General features: G+C 51.6%; 1 protein-coding gene across 6 annotated transcripts in view; it reads left to right on the forward strand.

Annotated features, from left to right (window-relative positions):
• The window catches only part of RFX2 (regulatory factor X2), a 96,541-nt gene that overhangs the window by 63,348 nt on the left and 11,255 nt on the right, over positions 1–21,938 (forward strand). For 4 of the 6 annotated variants that reach the window (XM_059918645.1, XM_059918642.1, XM_059918641.1 and 1 more), the window contains 6 exons: positions 8,629–8,703; positions 15,479–15,660; positions 17,864–17,983; positions 20,261–20,376; positions 21,287–21,405; positions 21,721–21,833. In XM_059918645.1, coding sequence (XP_059774628.1) covers positions 8,629–8,703; positions 15,479–15,660; positions 17,864–17,983; positions 20,261–20,376; positions 21,287–21,405; positions 21,721–21,833 — 725 coding nt within the window. The remainder of the gene's footprint in view (positions 1–8,628; positions 8,704–15,478; positions 15,661–17,863; positions 17,984–20,260; positions 20,377–21,286; positions 21,406–21,720; positions 21,834–21,938) is intronic. The other 2 variants (XM_059918646.1, XM_059918644.1) reach the window with 1 other exon arrangement.

The raw sequence follows: 21,938 nt of genomic DNA on the forward strand, positions 1-21,938 counted from the left end.
GGAATGATAGATTCAAGTTCTGCAGTGTTCAAGCTACAGCAGACATCCCTGAGATGTGCCACTTGAAATCATAGGCATTTCTTTGCTGAGTCATCAGAAACGCAGCTCCTGCTTTCAGAACTCCAGCGAGCATCTTTGCTCTGACCACCAGCACATGTGGATACAGAAGAGCCGAATCTTGTATCCTGTATCCAGCTCGCCGGGAAGATGATCTTGCGGCCGCTTCGAGTGGATGTGTCTGTAAGGGACCTGCTTCAGTCCTGAGTGCTGAGTCAAGGCCAGCGGGGACCCTGGACCGTCCACGGCTCTGTGTGTGTGGACTGGCTTCCCACTCGGGCCCCTCCATTCTCACAGCAACCCTTCCTGGTGGCCCACGGGGCTGGTGCACCATCCACGCGGCATCACAGCTCACGATGGATCGCCAACCGCTAAACAGCTCTTCTCTGGAGCCTGTGTTTTCAGGGAAGACCCAGGATATCTTGACTGGACTATGAACTCACACGCCTACTGGGCATTCGCTAGAAGCTTCCTCACCTCCTGCACGGAGCTTTTGTCCAACCACAAGAGCAAAACGTTTGCCGGCAAACGCACATCATTTGATGAAAGGAGTTTCACCAATACTACATCCGCTTTTTCTCTAAAATATTCATCATTGGACTTCCCTGGCGGTCCAGTGGTTAAGACTCGGTGCTTCCACTGCAGGAGGCATGGTTTGAATCCCTGGTTGGGGAACTAAGATCCCGCAAGCCCCGTGGCTCGGCCATAAATAAATAAATAAATAATTCATCATCACTTTTTATCCTTTTAATAGACTTTCTCTTAGAGCAATTTCAGGTTTACAGAAAAATCGAGCAGAAAGTACAGAGAATTCCCGTAATGCCCCACCCTGTACCCCACGTACAGTTTCCCTTATTATTAACATCTAAGTTTGGTGCATTTGTTACAGCCAATAAGCCAATATTGACCCGTTATCATTTTTAACTAAAGCCCTGGTGACATCAGGGTTCACCCTATGTTGTACGTTCTGTGGGTTTTGACAAACATCTAATGATATCATCACTTTTTTTTTTAAATTTATTTTTGGCTGCGTTGGGTCTTTGTTGCTGCCCGCGAGCTTTCTCTAGTTGCGGTGAGTGGGGGCTGCTCTTCACTGCGGGGCACAGGCTTCTCATTGCGGTGGCTTCTCTTGTCACGGAGCACGGGCTCTAGGCGCACGGGCTTCAGTAGTTGTGGCTCGCGGGCTCAGTAGTTGTGGCTCACAGGCTCTAGAGCGCAGGCTCAGTAGTTGTGGCACACGGGCTTAGTTGCTCCGCGGCATGTGGGATCTTCCCGGACCAGGGCTCGAACCCGTGTCCCCTGGATTGGCAGACGGATTCTTAACCACTGCGCCAGCAGGGAAGTCCCAACATCATCACTTTTGAATCTGGTTTTGCAAGTTTCTTTGCAAAGGTGGGAGCAAGTGCCCCTTTGAAAGATCTATCTAAAGTTCATCTCTGCTCTGCTTTAAGTGACAAAATTAAAGAATGCGTGCTGGAAAGCACTCCGGTTCTTATTCTGAAAAGTCTCAATTAACTTACCAGAGAAGTCATCATCCTGTTTAGAGTAACACAAACCCACTTACCATGTCAAGGGCTACATGGGTCATCCATCTAATAAAAGCCTCTTCCTAATTTCCTTCATCTGTTCCTGTGTTCCTGCTATTTTCTTTCATGGCTCCGTATGTAAATGAGCACAGTGTGTGACCCCCGATTGGATCCTGGCCCACAAACAGGACTTTCATCAAGTGATTCGATCGGTTAACAGTGTTGAGTCGGGGTTAATTTCCGGGTCACGGAAGATGTTGACATTTGGGGAGCCTGGCTGAAGGGCATATGGGAATGCTTTGTGCTATTTTTGCAATCTTTTTAAAATCTGGAGTTATTTCCAAACTTAAAAGTTAAAAAATTTTCAATTGATAAATTAAGAAGTAGAACTATATTTTTTAAAGTTCTAAGAACTACAAGAAGAACTAAACATGTTAGCTGTTAAAAATGATTACCAAGAAAGATTATCTCCATGAGGTAGAAAGAAAAGAGAAAGACTTGCTTTTTTTATACTTTTTTCTTCTATTCGAATTTTAACCACATGCATGCATTACCGTATACATTTTTTATTGAGATAAAATTCATAAAACATAAAATTAACCATTTTAAAGTGCATAATTCGGTAGCATTTAGGACATCCATGGTGCTGTGCAATGATCCCCTCTCTACCTAAAAATTTAAAAAATCAGTTTAGCAGTAAAGTATAATCCACGCCATGCAATTGTGTGAGTGACTTACAATTGCTTAGTAAATGTCTGGGGGCAGAGGCGGCAGAGTGCCGCCCTCCAGCCAAATCCTGCTGGCTGCCTGCTTTTGTAAATAAAGTTTTATTGGCACACAGCCACGCCCCCTCATGGATGCACACTGGGCTGTTGAGGAAGGGAGGGGCTTCCTCCCCTGAGTGGGAGTTGGTGGAGGCCGGGGAGAAGCTGAGGCGGGGCTGGGATGGGGCGGGGCAAGCGAGGTGCCCAGGGCACCAAATTTAGGGAGTTGCTCCCCTCCGGGGGCTGACCCTGCCATGGCACGACCTTGACAATGAGTGCCTCCTTCAGTTTGGTGCCCTGGGCGCCTCATGGGTGCCACCCCAGTCCTGGCCCTGGAAGGAGACTGGTATGTCTCTGGCCTCATCAGGTTTTTGTATGGCAAGTGCATATAATATTACTACATAATTTTTTAATGTTTAATTAGCAAAATAAAAATGGACAAATTGAAAATGCCCATTTCCCCCAGCCAGCCTCCCCGTCTCCCCAGTGGTGAGCCCTTCCCTTCTCTCCATCCTCCCACCTGGCCCCTAACTGCAGCTGTTTCCTTTCTCCAGGCAGAATTCTGTGATTTCTATCCCTGCCCTCAAAACTCCAGCCATGACACTTTGGTTCTTTTAAAATACTCTCCATTTTCTTTAAAGCTCCAAAAACGTTTATAAAACATTTAAACGTTTATTTCTTCCTTCTATGGTCGCATAATAAGCTGTATTTTAGGACAGGACGTTTACTGCAGCAGTTTTCTGTCCTCATCCCCACTTCTCCCTGGTTTTCCAGGAGCGTCCCCTCCCCCTTCCCACTTCTGGCCCAGGAGGCATGGTCCTGATATCAAATTATGGCAGACCCAGCCTGGAGATACAGGTGTTGCTTTGATGCTGGTCATTGCTGGCCCTTTGCAGGGGTGACCTTGGCCTGGCAGGTCTTTTTTTTTTGGCTGCGTTGGGTGTTCGTTGCTGCGCGCGGGCTTTCTCCAGTTGTGGCGAGCCGGGCTACTCTTCGTTGTGGTGCGTGGGCTTCTCGTTGCACGCGGACTCAGTAGTTGTGGCCCACGGGCTCTAGAGCGCAGGCTCAGTAGTTGTGGCCCACGGGCTTAGTTGCTCCGTGGCATGTGGGGTCTTCCCCGACCAGGGCTCGAACCCGTGTCCCCTGCATTGGCAAGAGGATTCTTAACCACTGCGCCACCAGAGAAGTCCTGGCAGGTCATTTTAACGAGGTTATTGTGTTATAAATGGAATGGCCATTAGAGTGGACGCTAATGAATTCAGAGGGGAAGTAACCTCCAGCCTCACTTAGAAGACACAAATCTAGTCCTTATGTCAGGTAAAATTTTGCTAGGATTATACATGAAAGGAAAGGAGTTTTATAAATTCCTTTAAAAATTTTTAAATAACCGACTAATTTTAATATACTTGGGAGTTAATAAAACTTATCTGCGCTCTGCTATCACGTTGAGTTCTTGAAACGCTGTATCTTTGATCACAGGTCGTTAGGCATTTTCTCCCCTCCGTTCTCCTGAACGCCTGAAGCATGATATGTGTGTGCCCTTTTCCCCAGGCATTCTGCTAGTAATTCATGCAGCAGAAACCGGTGAAATTAAACGGCCAATAAAAAGGAATATGGGCTGCACTGCACCCAATCAGAAATAAAGATGAAGCTCCTGATAAGTCAAGAAATAGGAAGAGAAGTGTATGCATAATACCAAGATGGAAAGAAATCTTTGAGAAGCTCAGAAAACAGAAACGATTTTAGGGAAAGCTGCCTAGCCCTGGGGTGGCGAGGGGGCACCTCTGCATCTATCCTTGGCTCTTCCTTACAGTTTGACATGTGGGCCTGTGCAGGTACCACTTTGATAAAATTTTTTAAATAACAAAAAATTAAACTCCAGTCAAGTATAAATTTAATTTCCATTTTAAGTATATCTAAAGATTAAACACTAACTTTTCCAGCCACTGAGAGGACTTATCAAGCCTTTTGTACTTGTGCAGTAAGAATCCCTCGGTCAGGTCTGTAAGGAAGCCTCCCACTCCAGCCCCCAGACTTCAAGCATGAGATGCTCCTTTTTCAAGGATGCTGGACGGCCTCAGCTTGGAGCTGGGAGGCGGCGCCACAGCGCCCTCTGCTGGATGCACTGCGCTGCGCCTCCGGTCCTAACTCGGGCACCAACCCCTCCATCTGAACTTCGGGGTCTGGTGACGTTTTCCTGAACTTCATCTTCAGAGGTTTACCTGACGTCTTAATTTTAAAACGCAGTGAACACCTTGGGAGGTTCCACTGTGTATTAAGTTAATTTAAGGTATCAGTGGGCTTGTTCTGACCCTATTTAATAGCTATGGGGTTTTGAGGATGGTCTTACAAAGCAAAAGTTCATTTGTATTCTTTCCCGCAATACTCCGAACTGCACGATTTTCAGCAGTCTTACAAATGTCTGGCAAGCTTCTGGGTGTCTGTCCCCAGGACCCTCTCAGGAGGTCCACGAGATCAAAACTGTTTTCATAATAATACTAACCCATTAGTTGCTGTCTTCCCTGTGTTGACATTTGCCCCGACGATGCAAAACCAGCATGGCTGACACAGCTGCGCACAAATCAGAGCAGACACATCAGAGTCTCTAGAAGTCACTATAATCCTCACCATCATGCACGCACAGTAAAAAAAAAAAAAAAAAAAAAAAGGAGAAATACCAAATGCTAGTTTCACTCAAGAATTCCCTGATGAAGCAGTAAAAATTATTAATTTTATTAAATCTCAATCCTCGAGAACACTTTAATATTCTGTGTGACGAAAAGTGCTTCTGCTTCTTCCCAAAGTACGATGACAGTCTTGAGGAAAAGCTCATGGGCAAATGGCTTGTGAGCAGAATGAACTACTTTTTTCATGAAACGCTGTTTTTCCTTGAAAGGATGATAGACAGATTATGATTATTCAGACTCGAAGATTTGGTACACATTTTCTCAAAACTGAACGGTTGTGAGCTTGACATATCGAGAAAAACACGACAGGTTTCATTGTCAATATGTTCTCACACCAAAAAAAACAAAAAAATAGTATTTTGGAAAACTGATATCTTGCTGATGTTGTTGGTAGTGATATTAACCAATGTGACTTTTTTCAGTACCGTGTGATGAAATGTATCAACATTGGGAAGATCTGCAAACTCAGTGAACCAGTATTTTCCAAGCGACCGGTGCATGTTGTTACAAAACCATGCATGTGGGTGAAAGATCCATTCAAATTGCAAGAAAGACTAAAGTTTTTTTTAATTAGTTGTATAGTTTTTATTGAGGTAAAATTCACATAACATAAAATGCACCATTTTAATCATGTAATTCAATGGCATTTGGTACATTCACAATGTTCTGTAAGCATTACCCTGTCGAGTTCCAGAACATTCTCACCACCCCCAAAGGAACCCTGTACCAGTTAGTAGGCACCCCCCATTCCCTCCTCCTTCAGCCCCAGGGCAACTAATCTGCTTTCTGTCCCTGGATTTGCCTGTTTTGGACGTTTCATACAAATGGAATCACTCAACACATGGCCTTTTGTGATTGGCTTCTCTCACTGAGCATCATGTTTTCAAGGCTCATCCACATTGTAACATATGTCAAAACTTCATTCCTTTTTAGGGATGAATAATATTCAATGGTATGTATGGACCATATCTTGACTATCCGTTCATCGGTGACTGACATTTGTGTTTTTCTGCTTTTTTTGCTGTTATGAATCAGGCTGCTATGAGCAAGTTTTTGTTGAACACCTGTTTTCAATTATCTTGGGTAGAGTGAAATTGCTGGGTCATGTGGTTTAACTGAGTTTATATTTTAACAGCTGTTTACCACGGTAGCTGAACCATTTTGCAGTCCCACCAGCAACTGAGGAGGGTTCGAGTTCCTCCACATCCTCACTGACACTTGTTACTTTTCTTTTTTCTCTTAATAGCCGTCCTAGTGGGTGTGAAGTGGTATCTCACTGTGGTTTTAGTTTGTATTTCCCTAATGACTAATGATGTTGAGCATCTTTTTATGTGCTTATTGGAGACATGCCTATTCCAGGCCTTTGCCCATTTTTTAAAACTTTTTATTTTATGTTGGAGCATAGCTGATTAACAACGTTGTGTTCATTGCCCATTTTTTAATCGTGTCATTTTATCATTTTGTTATTGAGTCTCCATAGTTCTTTATAATATTCTGGATATAAGACCCTTATTAGATACATGATTTGCAAATATGTTCTCCCATTCCGTGGGTTGTCTCTTCACTCTCTTGATAGTGTCCTTTGACGTACAGAAGTTTTTAATTTTGATGAAGTCCAATTTATCTTTTTTAAAAGTTTTTATCTTTTATTTTTTGTTTGTGCTTTTGGTGTCATATCTAAGATTCTATTCCCAAATCCAAGGTCATGGAGATAACCTTATTTTATGTGATTACCTCATGTTTTCCTCTAAGAGTTTTATAGTTTTAGCTCTTACATGTAGTTCTTTGATCCCTTTGGAGTGGATTTTTGTATATGCTGTGAGGTAAGGGTCCTGCTTCATTCTTTTGCACGTGACTATCTATTTATCCCAGCACCGTTTGTTGAAGGGTGTATTCTTTCTCCATTAACTAAGGGTCTAAACACCCTTGTTGAAAATCAATTGACCCTAGATGTATGGGTTTATTTCTGGACTCTCAATTCTATCCCATTGATCTATATGTCTATCCTATCCCAGTACTGCACTGTTGTGGTTACTGTAACTTTGTAATCAGTTTTGAAATGGGAACTTGTGAGTCTTCGACCTGGTACTTCTTTTTCGAGATTGTTTTGGTTATTTGGGGTCCCTTGCAATGCCATATGAATTTTAAGATCAACTTGTCCATTTGAAAAGGCAGCTGGAAGCTTTGTAGAGAATTTTGATAGAGACTGCATTGAGTCTACAGATCAATTAGGACAGTATTACCATCTTAATAGTAAGTCTTCCAATCCATGAAGATAGGACATCTTTCTGTTTGTTTGGGTCGTCTTTAATTTCTCTCAACAGTGTTTCATAGTTCTTTCAGTGTACAAGTATTTCACCTCCTTGGTTAAATTTATTCCTAGGTATTTTATTCTCTCTGATACTATTGTAAATGGGATTGTTTTCTCCATTTCATTTTCATATCGTTCATTGTTTAGAAATATAATTGACTTTTGTATATTGATCTTGTATCTTGCAACCCTGGTGCTGATAGTTTTTGGGGAGATCCTTCGGGATTTTCCATATTTAAGATCATGCTATCTGCAAATAGAGGTAGTTTTGCTACTTCCTTTCCTGTGTGGATGCCTTTTATTTTCTTCTGTGGCCTAATGACCCTGGCTAGAATTTCCAGTACAGTGTTGAATAGCAGTGGCAAGAGTAGATGTTCTCAACAGTGGTCAGAAGAGGTGGGGGGGCGAAGCAGAAACCCCTCATTCCTGAACTCAGCTCTGGGGAAGCAGTCCAGCTGCACTTTCTGAATGTGTTGGGCCCGCTTTTTACAGAATCGTCTCTGTGGTCTTTGCCTCCCCTGGGTGTTTAAGGGTCATTGCCTCCAGCAGAGCTTATGTTTGCATCACGTACAAGTCGGGCTCAGATGTGGTGGTTGCCATACTCGGCCAGGTGTCTCTTCCTTTGCATAGACCTGCCATGGCCCCTCAGCCCTCGCCTCTGCGAGGTCTGAGGACCCGTCTCAGAGGCCCTCCCCCAGGAGGAGCTGTCCCATCTCCGTGGCCCCAGGGTCCTGCGCCTCCCAATGGCAGGGCTGGGGTCGTGGCCTACCGGTATTTTCCCAAAGCCCTCCAGCTGGGAGACCCTGGGCTTTGTGACAGGGCAGGCTGGCCGGGAAACCAGTGCCATCAACTGTCCCCGGGTCTGTGGTCCTCTGATTCTCCCGGTGCAGATGATGGATTTGGGGAGCAGCAGGTGGTTATCATGCTGGCTTTGCTTACACTTGAACTTATGCAGTGACTAAGTATTCCCGTTGTGCACATGCACATGCAGACGTGTTAAAACTCAGCTGCCAGTGTAGACAGTAGGACCCCATCTGCTGCTGGTGTCTGAGGGGCTCCTGGGCTCCTCTGCACGTGATGAAGCAACGCTCCTGCTGAGGCTTCAGCCCCCGACCTAACCCATTCCCCCCCGCCTGCGTCCAGCCTGCTTTCTATTTTGTAGGCACTCGGATCTTTATTTGGATATTAATACAAACAAATCTTGGCTGATGCTAACCATCTGATTTCGTTTTGTTTTTTTTTTCCATTTTGTTTTGTTTTGTTTCTGCGCACATTTTCTTTAGCTTGAAATGGCGATTGAAAACCTCCAAAAAAGCGAAGGGATCACATCACACAAAAGCGGTTTACTCAACAGTCATGTAAGTGTGTGTCAACCTGCTGGTCTGCTCTGCTTGTCACCTTCATAGGCATTTTAAAAACCAACAGGGAGTTCCCTGGTGGCCTAACAGTTAGGATCCCAGGCTTTCACTGCCGTGACCCTGGTTCAGTCCCTGGTTCAGGGAACTGAGATCCTGCAAGCCGCGCGGTACGGCCGAAAAAAAAAAAGCAGTGAGTTGACACCTTTAAAGTGCCGAAAAGGTGCAGAGGGGGGAACCAACCTAGACTTCTACACTCAGCAAAAATGTCCTTCCACAGCGAAGGGAAATTAAGGCAGGCTCTTCCTTTGTGAAAGCGGGGTGACAGCGCCCCCCTCCTTGGGGGGAACAGGGATTAAACTGCTTAGTGTATGTAACGTCCTACCCACCATGCCTGGCAGAGGATAAGCATTGTAAATAAATTCGTACTCAAACAAGCCACAACCAAAAAATGACACCGGATTGGGGATGCCATAAATGTTCTTAGCTAATTCTCCTGTGATCAGCTCTTTGAAAAAAAAAAAAAATTGGTAATTTGAGAAAAGGGCAAAGCAACTAATTCCTATTGATTTTAGCTGCATAAGACCTTTCTCTGATGGGGACACCACATGATTGTAGGCCCCAAGGCCAGGAGGGCACAAAGGTCTTTGCCTCTGGGTGGCTTTGAGTGGCAGGACGGGGCTAGAAGAGATGACAGTGCAGGGACTCGGCTTCTGGGGACAGTTGAGGAGGGAAAGCTCCTGTCTCCTTGCACTCCTCCCTTTTCCCGTTACTTCTCCAAACGCCCTCAATTCGGCTTTAACATAACTGGAACTTTGTTCGGCATTTTGGAGGTAGGACAGGCCGCAGGAGTTCAGAGCGCACTTCTGGCAGCTTTTCTCAAGCACTTGGGTTGGGATTGGCATCCTTCTGAGAATTAAAACATCAAAGAAAAGAAGTCCCCTTTAGTTGAACCCGATCCCAGCTGTGACCCCAGCAAGACTTTCATACTGGCCGACATTCAAAGTGAGTGATTCGGGGTGCGGGGCCAGAAACCCCACTAGGGAAAGATCCAGGAGCTTCTGGGTTTGTCGGGGGGCACAGGCGTGGCCAGCACCTCCAGCCCATTGGCTGAGCCTCAGAGGGCTGGTCACTGGAGGAAGAGCAGCCTCACCCCGGCTGTCTCGAAGGAAAAACAAAAGTCCATCAGGCCCCAGGCTAGGTGGGTCATGACCACCCTGTTGTCCATCACTGCCGGACGATGTCACCTGGTGGGCAGGTCTGGAGAAGGGAAGCTGCAGCCTTAGAGCGGAACGTGTAGAAAGTCCGCAAGACGGCATTCTCTGCTCGGGGACCAGAGTTCTTCAGATCTCGAGCAGACAACGTGGCCACGGCACAGCCTGCGAGGCCAGGCGCTAGGGCAGCCCCAGAGAGCCATGAGGAAGGCAGGATGGGTGCGGACCCCAGGCCGGCGGCGTATCCGCGGGAAGTTTAAAATGTCTATGCGAAACGCATGAGCCTCAGTCTCTGGCTGCAGGGATGCCTCTGGCTTTCTAACACTTTTCCTCTGGAAGGCTGGCTTGCCTTGGTTGCTTCTCCAAAACCAGTTTCCATTCCTGAGTTTAGTTTCCGAGCAGGAAGAACCTCCCTGTGTCCGTTTTCTTTCTGGCGATTTGTTGTTGAGTCGTTTTCTTCCATTGGGAGCCATGAGAAGTAGGATCTGAGGATTGGCGACTCAGAGAGGATAGAAAGACCTCTGTAAAGAGTCGACCCCAGGCGCTGCAGTCAACCTGCCAGGAGCTTGTCTGGGCAGGGAGGGCGGGGAGAGAGCTAGGGTGTGTCCTGGCGACAGACGGCCACGTGTCCCGCAGAGCCCTTCGTCGTCCTAGTTGGCCGCACTCACTTGAGACAGTTGTCCCTGGGCACCACCGGCTGCGGTCCCCGCGCCCGCACAGAAGAGCCTGGTGCCGGGTGGCGAGACACCCAGAGCCCAGGAAGGCTGGGCTGTGCCTTCCAGACCCAGCCCGACATCAGGGTCACCCGAGCTCCCCAGGCTGCCCTCGGGACTCGGACCAGGGGGTCTGAGGGTTGAAGGGACCTTCCAGCCTGGTGTGGGAGCCCCTGAGGGAGGAGGTGGGCCTCGAGCCATCTTTGAAACAGGGGAACGCATGATTTGGTGGCAGGCAACGAGGGACACCTGTTTCGGAGGAAGGAGGCATAGGAAGTTGAGCTGGGAACGGCGGTGCCGGCCCGCACCAGGGCGTCCCCGTGGCCTCTGGGCGCAGCCCCTCTGCTGCCCCCGGGTCTATCGGGAGACGCCCCCAACCCCTGCTGACTCAGGGGCCCCCATCGTGGGTTCCTGCACAGGTGGCCGCTGCTTACTGGACATAAACTACTATCTCCAGCCCCTGGGAGGAGGACCTGCTTTTAGGTGGATCATATTCAGATTATATGACTTTTTTTTTTTTAAATCAATTTTTTAATCAATTGCCAAAGATGATTTAGCCTTCAGGTGGTGGTGTAGTGACAGAGCCGTGCCCTGCAGTCTGGGGTGGGGATGGGCTGTGGCAGCTTCATGGGCTGGGTGCTCTGCCTACAAGTTGCTCCAGATTATTGCGGCGAAGGCCTCCGGCAGTGGTCGCGGTTGGACTGCTGTTTTCTGGAGCCTCCCCGGCCCCCTCACCACCTCGACGACCCCGCCTGGTCTCCTGGTGGGAAAGGCTCTTTCCCAGTGGGCGTCGAGGCCGGGCCTGTCCCGTCAGCTCCCCCCTTGAGTCTCCAAGGACGCCTGCCCGCCTGTAGGAGCAGCTGCGCACGTGTGTCGGGGGCCGAGCCCTGACCGCCCCCTGCCCCCGCCCACAACAGACCCTGCACCTCCCGCCACCTTCCTGGCTCATCCAGGGCAGCGCCGTCCTGCTGGAGGCTCATCCTTGTCTCCCCTCCTCCTCCCACAGCCCGCATCCGATGCTCCTTGACCTTCAGAAGCATCCGGAATCAGACCACTTCTCCCACCCCACCCACCATGGCCACAGCCCCCCTACCATGACACCCGGTCAGTCTGCCGCGGGCGAGGCAGGGCTGTGTGGTGGGGAGATGGGCCTCCCGTTCACCTAGTGTCACTGACCTGCGATGTTCAGCCGGTCGGGACAACACCAGGTAGCGGCGTCCAGGAGCGCGGTGCGCAAACCCCGCCGGCGCTCGCTCAGCCTCGAGGGGAGGCCCTGCCTTCACGGAGCCCGTAGGCCACCCTCCAGCGCCCGTCAGCCTCCCTTCCGGGCCACCTCTCGTCGCCGGAGAGGGTGCAAGTGAACCCGTTACTGCTTCGGAGGCTGCTGGTGGCACCTGTTCTCTCTGTACTTAGCTCTGCTCAGGAGGGAGTTAACCACACCTCCTAGGTGTCAGTGTCCATGTTGTCACCCAGCAAAGAAGTCTGCTCTTCGTGTAATTCTTGGGATTTGGCCGAGGTGGTGAGGAGCAGAAGCAATCGTCCTTCCCGAACCTTCCTTTTCACGCTGGGCTGGTCGTGTCAGACGCCGGGCAGGGTCTCAGCCTCCATCTCTCAGGACCTGGTCCGGGGCCCCTTCCAGGCCCCCGCCTCGCGGCCTGAGGATCCTCCTGAGGGCTCACCCGGGCGCTCAGACCCTGAGACATCTGGGCCCCTGGTCCCGGCCTCTCCCTCCCACAGAGGACTCCCCTAGAAGCAGCCTATGCTCCCCAGCCAGGGTGGCAGAGAGAGGAAGCGCCTCCTGCTTCCACGGCCAGAGGCTCTCGGCTCTCCTCATGCTGGGGTCCCCTCCACTCTGCGGGACCCCTCCTCCTCTCCATCAGCCTTTCTTGAGGCATCTTCACGGGGTGCACACGTGGGCAGACCCGGTTCTGTCTCTGCTTCCTGGAGCTCCCATTTCAGCAGGGAGGCAAGCGATAGAAAATGAATGCTTGTGTCGGCGAGCAGTGCTCTGGGAAACCTTGGGGCTCAGGGGCCAGCAAATACCAGCCCTTCCTCACCTGGATCCTGGATCCTGAGCCAATTGAAAATAGACAACCGGGCAACAGACAGAACCCAGTTCTCCCCTGTGGCTGGGGAGGCTGCTGTGGGAAGGCTCGTAGCTGGTGGGACACGGGCCCCCCGCTGTGGGCGCAAACAGGCCGGGGGCGTACCCGCAAGAAAGGAGCAGCTCCACTGTGCTACCCATGCTCTCCTTCCCAGCTTCCCGGTGGTGGCAGTCCCTTAGCCCCAGAGTCAAGGCAGCGGGGGGCGGGGTGTGTGCAGGGGCGCCTCAGGGGTGGGGAGGAGGGTGCCTCCTGGGGCAGGCCGTGTGCAGTGATTAAACCACTCAAGTTCACAGTTTGTTCATAGCATCAAAGACGGAGGGGTCAGAACAAGGGGTGCCAAGGAGATGGGCCCCTAAGGGTGGGAGCCCTGGGCCGGAGCAAAACCTTGGAGAGAGAAGGGGGGGTGCTCTGCCACCTTTGTGTAGAAAAAGCACATTTAAGGAAAGTTTGAAAATTATATATCTAGGTGACTTGATGGAAAGTAGAAACCATGATGCTCTTTCCCAAAGGGGGAACTGAAGAACCCTTTCCTGTTTCCCTCAGCCCCTGGCTGCTGCCCGCTCCTCCCCGCGTCCCCGTGGTAACTGCCCCCCCTTCACCCACTGGTGGGGGTGGGATCCCCCTGCGGGGTCACGGGCACGGCCAGCACACGACACACGGACAGATGAGTGGACAGCTGTTCCCATGCACCCAGGGCTGCAGGAGGCAGGCTTTGTGGTGACAGGAGGGCCGGCGGCCCCTGGTTCAAACCTGCCACTCGGATCGGCATCTGGGCTGGTCCCTCAGTGGGGAGGTGGTGTGGCAGAGACCTCACGTGCAGGGCAGCTGGGGGTGGCCCGCTCCCGGCTCTCCCCAGGGCAGCGCCTAACCCCAGGTCTCACGCGCTCCTCCTCCTCCCCAGCCCCACCCGCACAGACCCGCACAGAACCGCTCTCGCTCTCCGCTCCTGGGTGTCAAATTAACACATCTGGTCCAGACCTCCACCCTGAATGCCAGCCCAGCACTCCTCCCCCTCCTTCCAAAAGCAGAACCTGTTACCCCATCCCTTCTCGATGCCAGAGGTCTGTCTTTGTGTTAGAGCAGGGGTCACCGGTCCACGGCCTGTTAAGAACCGGGGTGCACAGCAGGAAGTGAGCGGCAGGGGAGCGAGTGAAGCTTCATCTGCCGCTGCCCATCGCTCCCCATCGCTCGCATTACCGCCTGAACCCTCCCCCCCTCCCCCCACCATCTATGGAAGAATTGTCTTCCGAAACCGGTCCCTGGTGCCAAAAAGGTTGGGGGGCGCTGTGTTATAGGACCCTCTGCTCTGTCAGTCCCCCAGGGCCCCTTCACCTGGACCTTTGACCTTTTCCCCACCTTCATCCTGCACATCCAGCCCAGGCCCACCCCCTGCCTCTGAAACTCTCCTTATTCTAGCATCCCTGCCACCAGCTGACCCCACCACCCGCCTCTCAGTCAGGTCCACGTTAGAGCGGGGAGGCCCCAGGGAGGAAACGAAGGCACGTCAGGTTCACTTTAAAATGGCAGGAGGGGGCCTCCCTGGCGGTCCAGTGGTTAAGGCTCCGCGCTGCCGCTGCAGGAGACACGGGTTTGGTCCCTGGTCGGGGAAGTTCTGTATGCTGCGAGGCGTGGCCCAAAACAAACAAGCAAACAAAAACATTGTAAAGCAACTATACTCCAATAAAAATGAGTTTAAAATAAAATAAAGTGGCAGAGGCAGTGTGTGGGGCTTAGAGGAAGTAAAATTGGCCCTGAGGTGATGATTGTTGAAGCAGGAGTTCATGTGTCTGTTCTCTCTACCTCTGTGCATGTTAAAACCTTTCTGTAACGAAACGTGTCTAAGAGGGGATGCGAGCAGACTTCGCAGCCTGCGGGCTAAGTCTGGGCGGGGCCGCAACCTGGTTTGCAGGGCCGAGCACCAGAGGGGGGCCGGGGGTAGGGGGGTAGGGCGGCGATCTCCCAGGGAGAAGGACAGAGGGTGTGGGAACACAGAGGACAGGGGGCCCCGCAGCAGGGAGCCCCATCCCGATGCTGATGTGGGATCCTGCCTCTGGCCTCGTTCCCGCGCTCGCTTTTCCAGATCCAGACCTCCCTCCGTTGGGGAACAGTCTCGAAGCCAGAATCAAACCGCAGCCTTTGGGGCGCTCTGCAGTGGGTGCAAAGGGGGCGGGGGGGGGGGGGACAGCCTCCCTCAGTGTGGGAACTGAGCTCTCTGTGTAGACGGTTCTGAGTCAGTGCTGACCCCTGGGGGCCGCGATTGCGGCCTTGGATCCTTTTCCCTGCCGTTGGCCTGAGCACAAAACCTGGCACACGAGCCTTTCGGTCTTTCATTCAGTTTCCTGTTTGTTTTCCTCTGGGTCTTGAGTACAGGGACTGCGGTGGTATTACCTTAACGCGGGGCGCCGTGCTGATGGGCCGTGGGGTATTCCTTCATCTCCCTTTCCCGCGTGCTCAGATCAGCTCCATCCCCGTAGGTTTAGGAAGCATGTGGTGTGCGAGGCCTGTGGGGTTTCAGTCTCCATCACGGGCAGGTTTTTATAAATTAAGTCAAGGAACCTGAAAGCTTGGCTAGAAATCAAAGGAATAAACAAGCAAGTGAAAAGAAGCTATTAAGTAATGAACGTGCCCCAAATTGAACCTGAATCGGTGACAGTAGAGGTGAGTTTCCCCGTCGAGTCGGAGGAGGGAAGGCGTGTGATGCTGTTGGTGCGTCCGCGTCAGCGTCCGGCCTGTCTTGTCCATCCAGCTCCAGTGGCTCTTGGATAATTACGAAACCGCAGAAGGCGTGAGTCTCCCCAGAAGTTCGCTCTACAACCACTACCTTCGCCACTGCCAGGAACACAAGCTGGACCCCGTGAACGCGGCCTCCTTTGGGAAGCTGATCCGCTCCGTGTTCATGGGCCTGAGGACGCGGCGGCTGGGCACCAGGTGGGTCGGTGGGAGCGTCTGGCAGCCCCTGCACTGCCCCCCACCCTCCTCTTCCCTTATACAGACATCAAGCTTCGGGAGAACGTGAGACTCCCTCCTCCTGCCACGTCCTGACGTCCGCGGCTCCGGGTGCACCTGGAGTTGCCCTGAATTGGCGGTAGCCTGGGCCCGGCTTGTGCACCCGTGGGCCGTGATCGCTTCTCTCCTGGTGACGGGACACGGGCTTCACCTCCGCTCTCTCCCTTCGTTTGAAATTTCCCATAGCAGGCTTTTTATTTTATTTATTTATTTATTGTTTAACATCTTTATTGGAGCATAATTGCTTTACAATGGTGTGGTTAGTTTCTGCTGTATAACAAAGTGAATCAGCTATACATATACATATATCCCCATATCCCCTCCGTCTTGCGTCTCCCTCCCTCCCACCCTCCCTATCCCACCCCTCTAGGTGGTCACAAAGCACAGAGCTGATCTCCCTGTGCTATGCGGCTGCTTCCCACTAGCTACCTATTTTACATTTGGCAGTGTATATATGTCCATGCCACTCTCTCACTTTGTCCCAGCTTACCCTTCCCCCTCCCCGTGTCCTCAAGTCCATTCTCTAGTAGGTCTGCATCTTTATTCCTGTCTTGCCCCTAGGTTCTTCATGACCTTTTTTTTTTTTTTTAAGATTCCACATATATGTGTTAGCATACGGTATTTGTTTTTCTCTTTCTGACTTACTTCACTCTGTACGACAGCCTCTAGGTCCATCCACCTCACTACAAATAACTCCATTTCGTTTCTTTTTATGGCTGAGTAATATTCCATTGTATATATGTGCCACATCTTCTTTATCCATTCATCTGTTGATGGACACTTAGGTTGCTTCCATGTCCTGGCCATAGCAGGCTTTTTAAATAGAAGCCTCTGGATTGTCTAGTCAAGTTGGGTTTACCATGTCTTGATGCTTTTTGCTGTGCCTGGACCGATCCACTGTGGGCTGCTTTTGGCAGACAGCAGCCGGGGACCATCACGGGTGGGAGTCTTGCTCCCTCCACCCCCAACCCCAGCAGTAGCGTTTGGCTCCTCCCACTAGAAAAAGACGGCCGCGCTCTGTTCAAAGCGGGGTGCTTAGCCCACACGTGAGATCATGTTGCATGGCTTTGACCTGTGGCCGGCCGGGTTCGCCATGTGCCCTGGGTGAAGGCACACACACATGGATCTCGGGGTTCACTCACCTCCTCCCAGAAGCGGGCATGCTGGGTGTCTTAAAGGACGGGGCCAGGAGAGTTCTCTGCCACCTTGGGATCCCTGACAGAGGACATCCTTACGAAACATGGACAGCCAGAGGGGGGCGGGGAGGAGGAGCCCCTGGCCTCTGGGGACACGGCCACCGCTGCCCTGGGGCCTTTCCAGATGGCTCCTGGGGCCTCCACCTTCAGAGGGTCCCAGATGCTGGCCTCAGAATTGGGGCTCATCCTCTCCGCTTTCCCCCTCCGAGCACCAGTTCAGCTCGCACCTCACCTGGGAAGGACCCAGGCTCCCCGGCTTGTCCGTGTTGCCAGCTCAGGGAAAATGGCAGCCCGCAAGCTGGGGGTGTTTGCAAGGCCGCGTGTCTGTCCTTGCCTCCTGAGGAGCCCCTTCTGACCTGTTTCCTTAAAGAAATTATTTAAAACCCTTTGAGCATCATTTCTCCCATAATAAAATAAGGTAGTATTTCCCAAACTGTACCATTTCTAAAACGTGTTATTAGATGATTGGAAGGAGGGAGAGTTAATAATAGTAATTATTATTATTATTTATGATAATAAGTATTGTTATTTATTATAAGTATTATTTATTATATTATTATTTATTATAATAAGTATTATTATTATTTATTATAATAATAAGTATTAAAAAAATAATAATAATAAGTATTATTATTGCTATTCTTATTATTATTAGACCATGCTGGGTTAAACAAAGCTGAACTGGCTTTTTCACTGCAGGACTTCTCAGAGCCTTTATCATACTAAAATACAAGAGGGGTGTCTCCCAGAGGGGGAAGTCATTACAGAATTTCCTGAACCTCTCTGACCACGGGACAGCCCATGAACGTTTCCCACACGGTCCAGGGAACACTGGCCCCGAGAGCCCAGGGAGAAGGGCCGGGAAACAGCCCTGTCTGGCGGTTCAGGACATCTGCAAAGAGAGCTGACCCCAGATGTTTGGTTCCTAGGGGCAACTCCAAGTATCACTACTACGGGATCCGTCTGAAGCCAGACTCGCCCCTGAACCGGCTGCAGGAAGACACGCAGTACATGGCCATGCGGCAGCAGCCTGTGCATCAGAAGCCCAGGTGGGTGAGCTGCCCGGCCGGCCTAAGGACCAGCCAGCCCACTGAGAGGTTTCACTAGCAGGAACGGAGGGAGAGGGGTTTCTCGACCATTGACCACAACCTGGAAATGGATGAAACGTGGATGGAGTGGAGGAAACCAGTTCACATTCGCCCCCATCTCGGCGTCCTGGGAGAGCCCTGCCTTTCACTTGCACCTGGCGTGGAGTGAGGCCAGCAGGACGCGGGCAGTTTCAGGGTCACAACAGAAGTGAGTGGAAGGTGCAGAGATTTCCCATGTGCCCCCCACACCCCGGCCTCCAGTGCTGTGCCTCTGTTACAGTTGATGAACCCACGTAGACCCGTCCTTGTCACCCCAAGTCCATAGCCGACATTAGGGTTCACTCTCTGTGTCGTACACTCTGTAGCTTTGGACAAAGGTGCAATGACCTGTATCCACTGTTAGAGGATGGTACAGAGTAGTTTCACTGCCCTAAAAACTCTCCCTGTTCCTCCTGTTGGTCCCTCCTCCCCACCAACCTCCGGCGAGCGCCGATCTTTTTTTACTGGCTCCGTAGTTTTTGCCTTTTCCAGAATGCCATAAAGTTAGAATCACAGATCTTTGATTTTTCCTCTCTGTCTTCAAAGAAAGAGAGAGAACACTGAACATAACCCCAGAAGCCAGGAGAAAGAAGCTTATACACTTAAGTTGCTGCTTCCTCCTGACCTTTGGATCTGATGGCTGGAAAGGCCTGGTCATTTTCTGGAATGTTCTCTTCTCTGCCTCACAGACCTACTCATCTTTTAAGGCAGGGGTCAGCACACTTTTTCTGTAAAGGGCCAGAGAGTACATATCTTCAGCTTTGCAGGCAGACACTGTCTGTGGAGACCCTTCAGCTCTGCCCGTGTAGCATGAAAGCCGCCACAGACCAGGTGTAAAGGAACGGGTGTGGCCGTGTGACCATCAAACTTAATTTTCAAAACAAGGGGCAGAAATGGCCCTCTGCAGCTCTAGTTGGAGACGCCCGGTTCAGGGCCCCACTCGAATACCAGCTCCTTGGCCCATTCCGGTCACCCCTCTGCCCGCCTCTGTCCCCGGCCCCTCTCCGGGGTCCATTCTGCTCCAGGGCAGGGACGCACCCCACTCCCTTCCACGTGGCACCTGCGTGCCTCAGATGAGCTGCGTGGCTGACACCCCATTTTAGCTGCTTTAAGGGGTCCCAGTGACTCCCAACCACGTGGCCGATCACGGGAGTTGGAGGTCGCAGGAGAGAGCCTGGAACATTCTTCGGGACCAGGAGTCCATCCTGTACCTGATCGCCCACAGACAAGGACTCTGTAGCTTCCGTTGTGGGGTTCGGGCCACAGGCTTGTGCCATTGACACTTAGAGCCACCCACCCCCCCCAAAGTCAGGTGGTCCACATACCTCTGAGCGGCGTCCTCCCCCCTCCTAGTGAGCCTGGCCCTACATCCCACAGGGAAAGGTGCTCCCAGCTCAGGCTGGGTCCCTCCCACCCATCCCACCTGGCAGCATCTCTCAGGGCTCAAGCAGGTCATCCCAGGAAGCCCTTCTCTGTTACGTTTCTCCGTTTGCTGCCTGAACAGGCTGTCCGCTGCTTTCTGGCTCAGGGCAAAACAAAAGTCTCAGAATGTGCTTTGAGATCCCATAGTAGTTAGACGTTTGGGACTCTATGTAAAGAAGTTCAGTTGTCTTCAAAGAGAGAAGTGTTAGAATATATACATATAATAGCAACCAGGTGTCCATCAGCAGATGAATGGATAAACAAATGTGGTCCATCCATACAGTGGAGTGGTACTCAGCCTTCAAAAGGAAGGAGGTTCTGACACTCGCTACAACATGGATGAAGCCAGAGGACGTGATGCTCAGTGAGAGAAGCCAGACACAGAAGGACAAATACTGTCTGATTCCACTTATGTGAGGTCCCTAGAGGAGTCACATCCATAGAGACAGGAAGTAGATGGTGGGGGTCAGGGGCTGGAAGAGGGGAAGGGGGGGGCGTCCGTGTTTCATGGGGACAGAGTTTCAGTTTGGGAAGATGAGAAAGTTCTGGAGATGATGGTGGGGATGGTTGCCCGAGGATGTGAATGTATTTAATGCCACTGAGCTGTGCACTTCAAAGTACCATTTTAATGGTAAATGTTGTGTTTTCTGTTTGACCCCAAGTTTTAGAAAATTACACACACGCCCCAAACCGAACCCTGCTCCGTCGTCCGCTCCTTGGGCCCCTTCTGGGCAGCGCTGTTAGGGCCTCACGGTGGCACACGTGTTCCCTGCCCAGGTACCGGCCAGCCCAGAAGACGGACAGCCTTGGGGAGAGCGGCTCGCACGGCGGTCTGCACAGCACCCCGGAGCAGGCCATGGCCGCCCAGAGCCAGCACCACCAGCAGTACATCGGTGAGCCCTCCACCCCGGCGCAGGGCCTGCTGGCAAGGCTCCGGCGCCACTCGGCACCGCTGGGGCTGGGTTTCGGCACCAGCAGCATCTACAGGGATGCTTCAGACACTTTTCTTGTATACCACCTTTTCAATTACGTAGAAGGTTCTAGATAAACCTTCTTTGTGGAATCCCTGAGACTTTAGAATAATCAGCATGTTCCTCCCAAGTTAATGGATATTAATCCAAAAATAATGGACTAAAGTGACCATCATAAAAATAAATAAATAAGGGGAATTCCCTGGTGGTCCAGTGGTTCGGACTCCGCGCTCCCACCGCAGGAGGCACAGGTTTGATCCCTGATCGGGGAACTAAGGTCCCACAAGCCGCGTGGCTCGGCCAAAAAATTAAAATATAAAATGTACTAAGCTGAAAAAATATAAGTAAAATGAAATGCCCATCGGAAGGAAGACTGGATGTACTTTCAGCTGAGCCGGGCCCCTCCCTGGGAGCGTCCCTCCCCAGCTGGCACCGTCCCTGCCCCGGAGTGACGGGATACGCTAAAGACATGGGTGGCCTCCGTGTACTTCAGTGTATCTTTGGGCCCCGACTGAACCCTCCCCTGTTAGGTCTTCTGGAGACGCTGTCACCCACCTGGGCACCCCCAACGCTGGGGGGATGGAGTGCACAGTGTGTGCCAGGCCCGGGCCCTGTGCTTTGTGCGTCACCAGGAGCTGACGATGTTGTCCCCTCCCTGCACCTGAGAAAACCAAAGCTTAAGGGTTGTGTGGTGTGAGAGGAGCCAGGGCTGTCATGGGGTCACCAACACGTCCGGCCGGTGTCCCCAGCCCATGGGCCAGCCCGCCGGCTCCTCCTGTGTGCCCTCCCAGCCCTGCTGACCTGCTCCCGCGTTCCCCCCCCCACCCGCCAGATGTGTCCCACGTCTTCCCGGAGTTCCCGGCGCCTGACCTGGGCAGTGTCCTGCTGCAGGAGAACATCACGCTGCACGACATCAAGGCCCTTCAGCTGGCCTACCGGCGGCACTGCGAGGTGACTGCCCCCTGAACCCCGAGCCCAGGCCCTGGGGGCTCCGGTGGGCGCCTCGGTCAGCTGCGTGAGGCCAGCGCCAGAGCATCACTGGGTGTCCCCGCGGGCGACAGGGAGCAGACAGGACCGGCCCCCCCTCCCTCTGGCCAAGGAGTGGATGGAATCTTCCTTTGTTCACTCCCATCCCCTCTCGTGGTCTCTCTGGGTTTGGAAAGACCCCGCTGCAGCCTGTATCCTGGCCGCTTGCTTGGCATGTTCTGATGGCAGACACGTGGTGTGAGCACAGCGGTGTGTTTATCCAGCCGTGTTTATTCCTAGGCCACTTTAGATGTCGTGATGAACCTGCAGTTCCACTACGTTGAGAAGCTGTGGCTTTCCTTCTGGAATTCTAAGGCCTCCTCCAGCGACGGCCCTGCCTCTCTACCTGCCAGGTACTGCCCGTCAGCCCCCAGACAGGCCTCTTGTTTCACAGGGCCTGGGTTTGCCCTGCAGACCGTCTCCTGCTGACACCCACAAATGCACCAGCTTTCCAAGAA

Source organism: Balaenoptera ricei, chromosome 3, assembly GCF_028023285.1.
Source record: "Balaenoptera ricei isolate mBalRic1 chromosome 3, mBalRic1.hap2, whole genome shotgun sequence".
Classification (NCBI taxonomy): domain Eukaryota; kingdom Metazoa; phylum Chordata; class Mammalia; order Artiodactyla; family Balaenopteridae; genus Balaenoptera; species Balaenoptera ricei.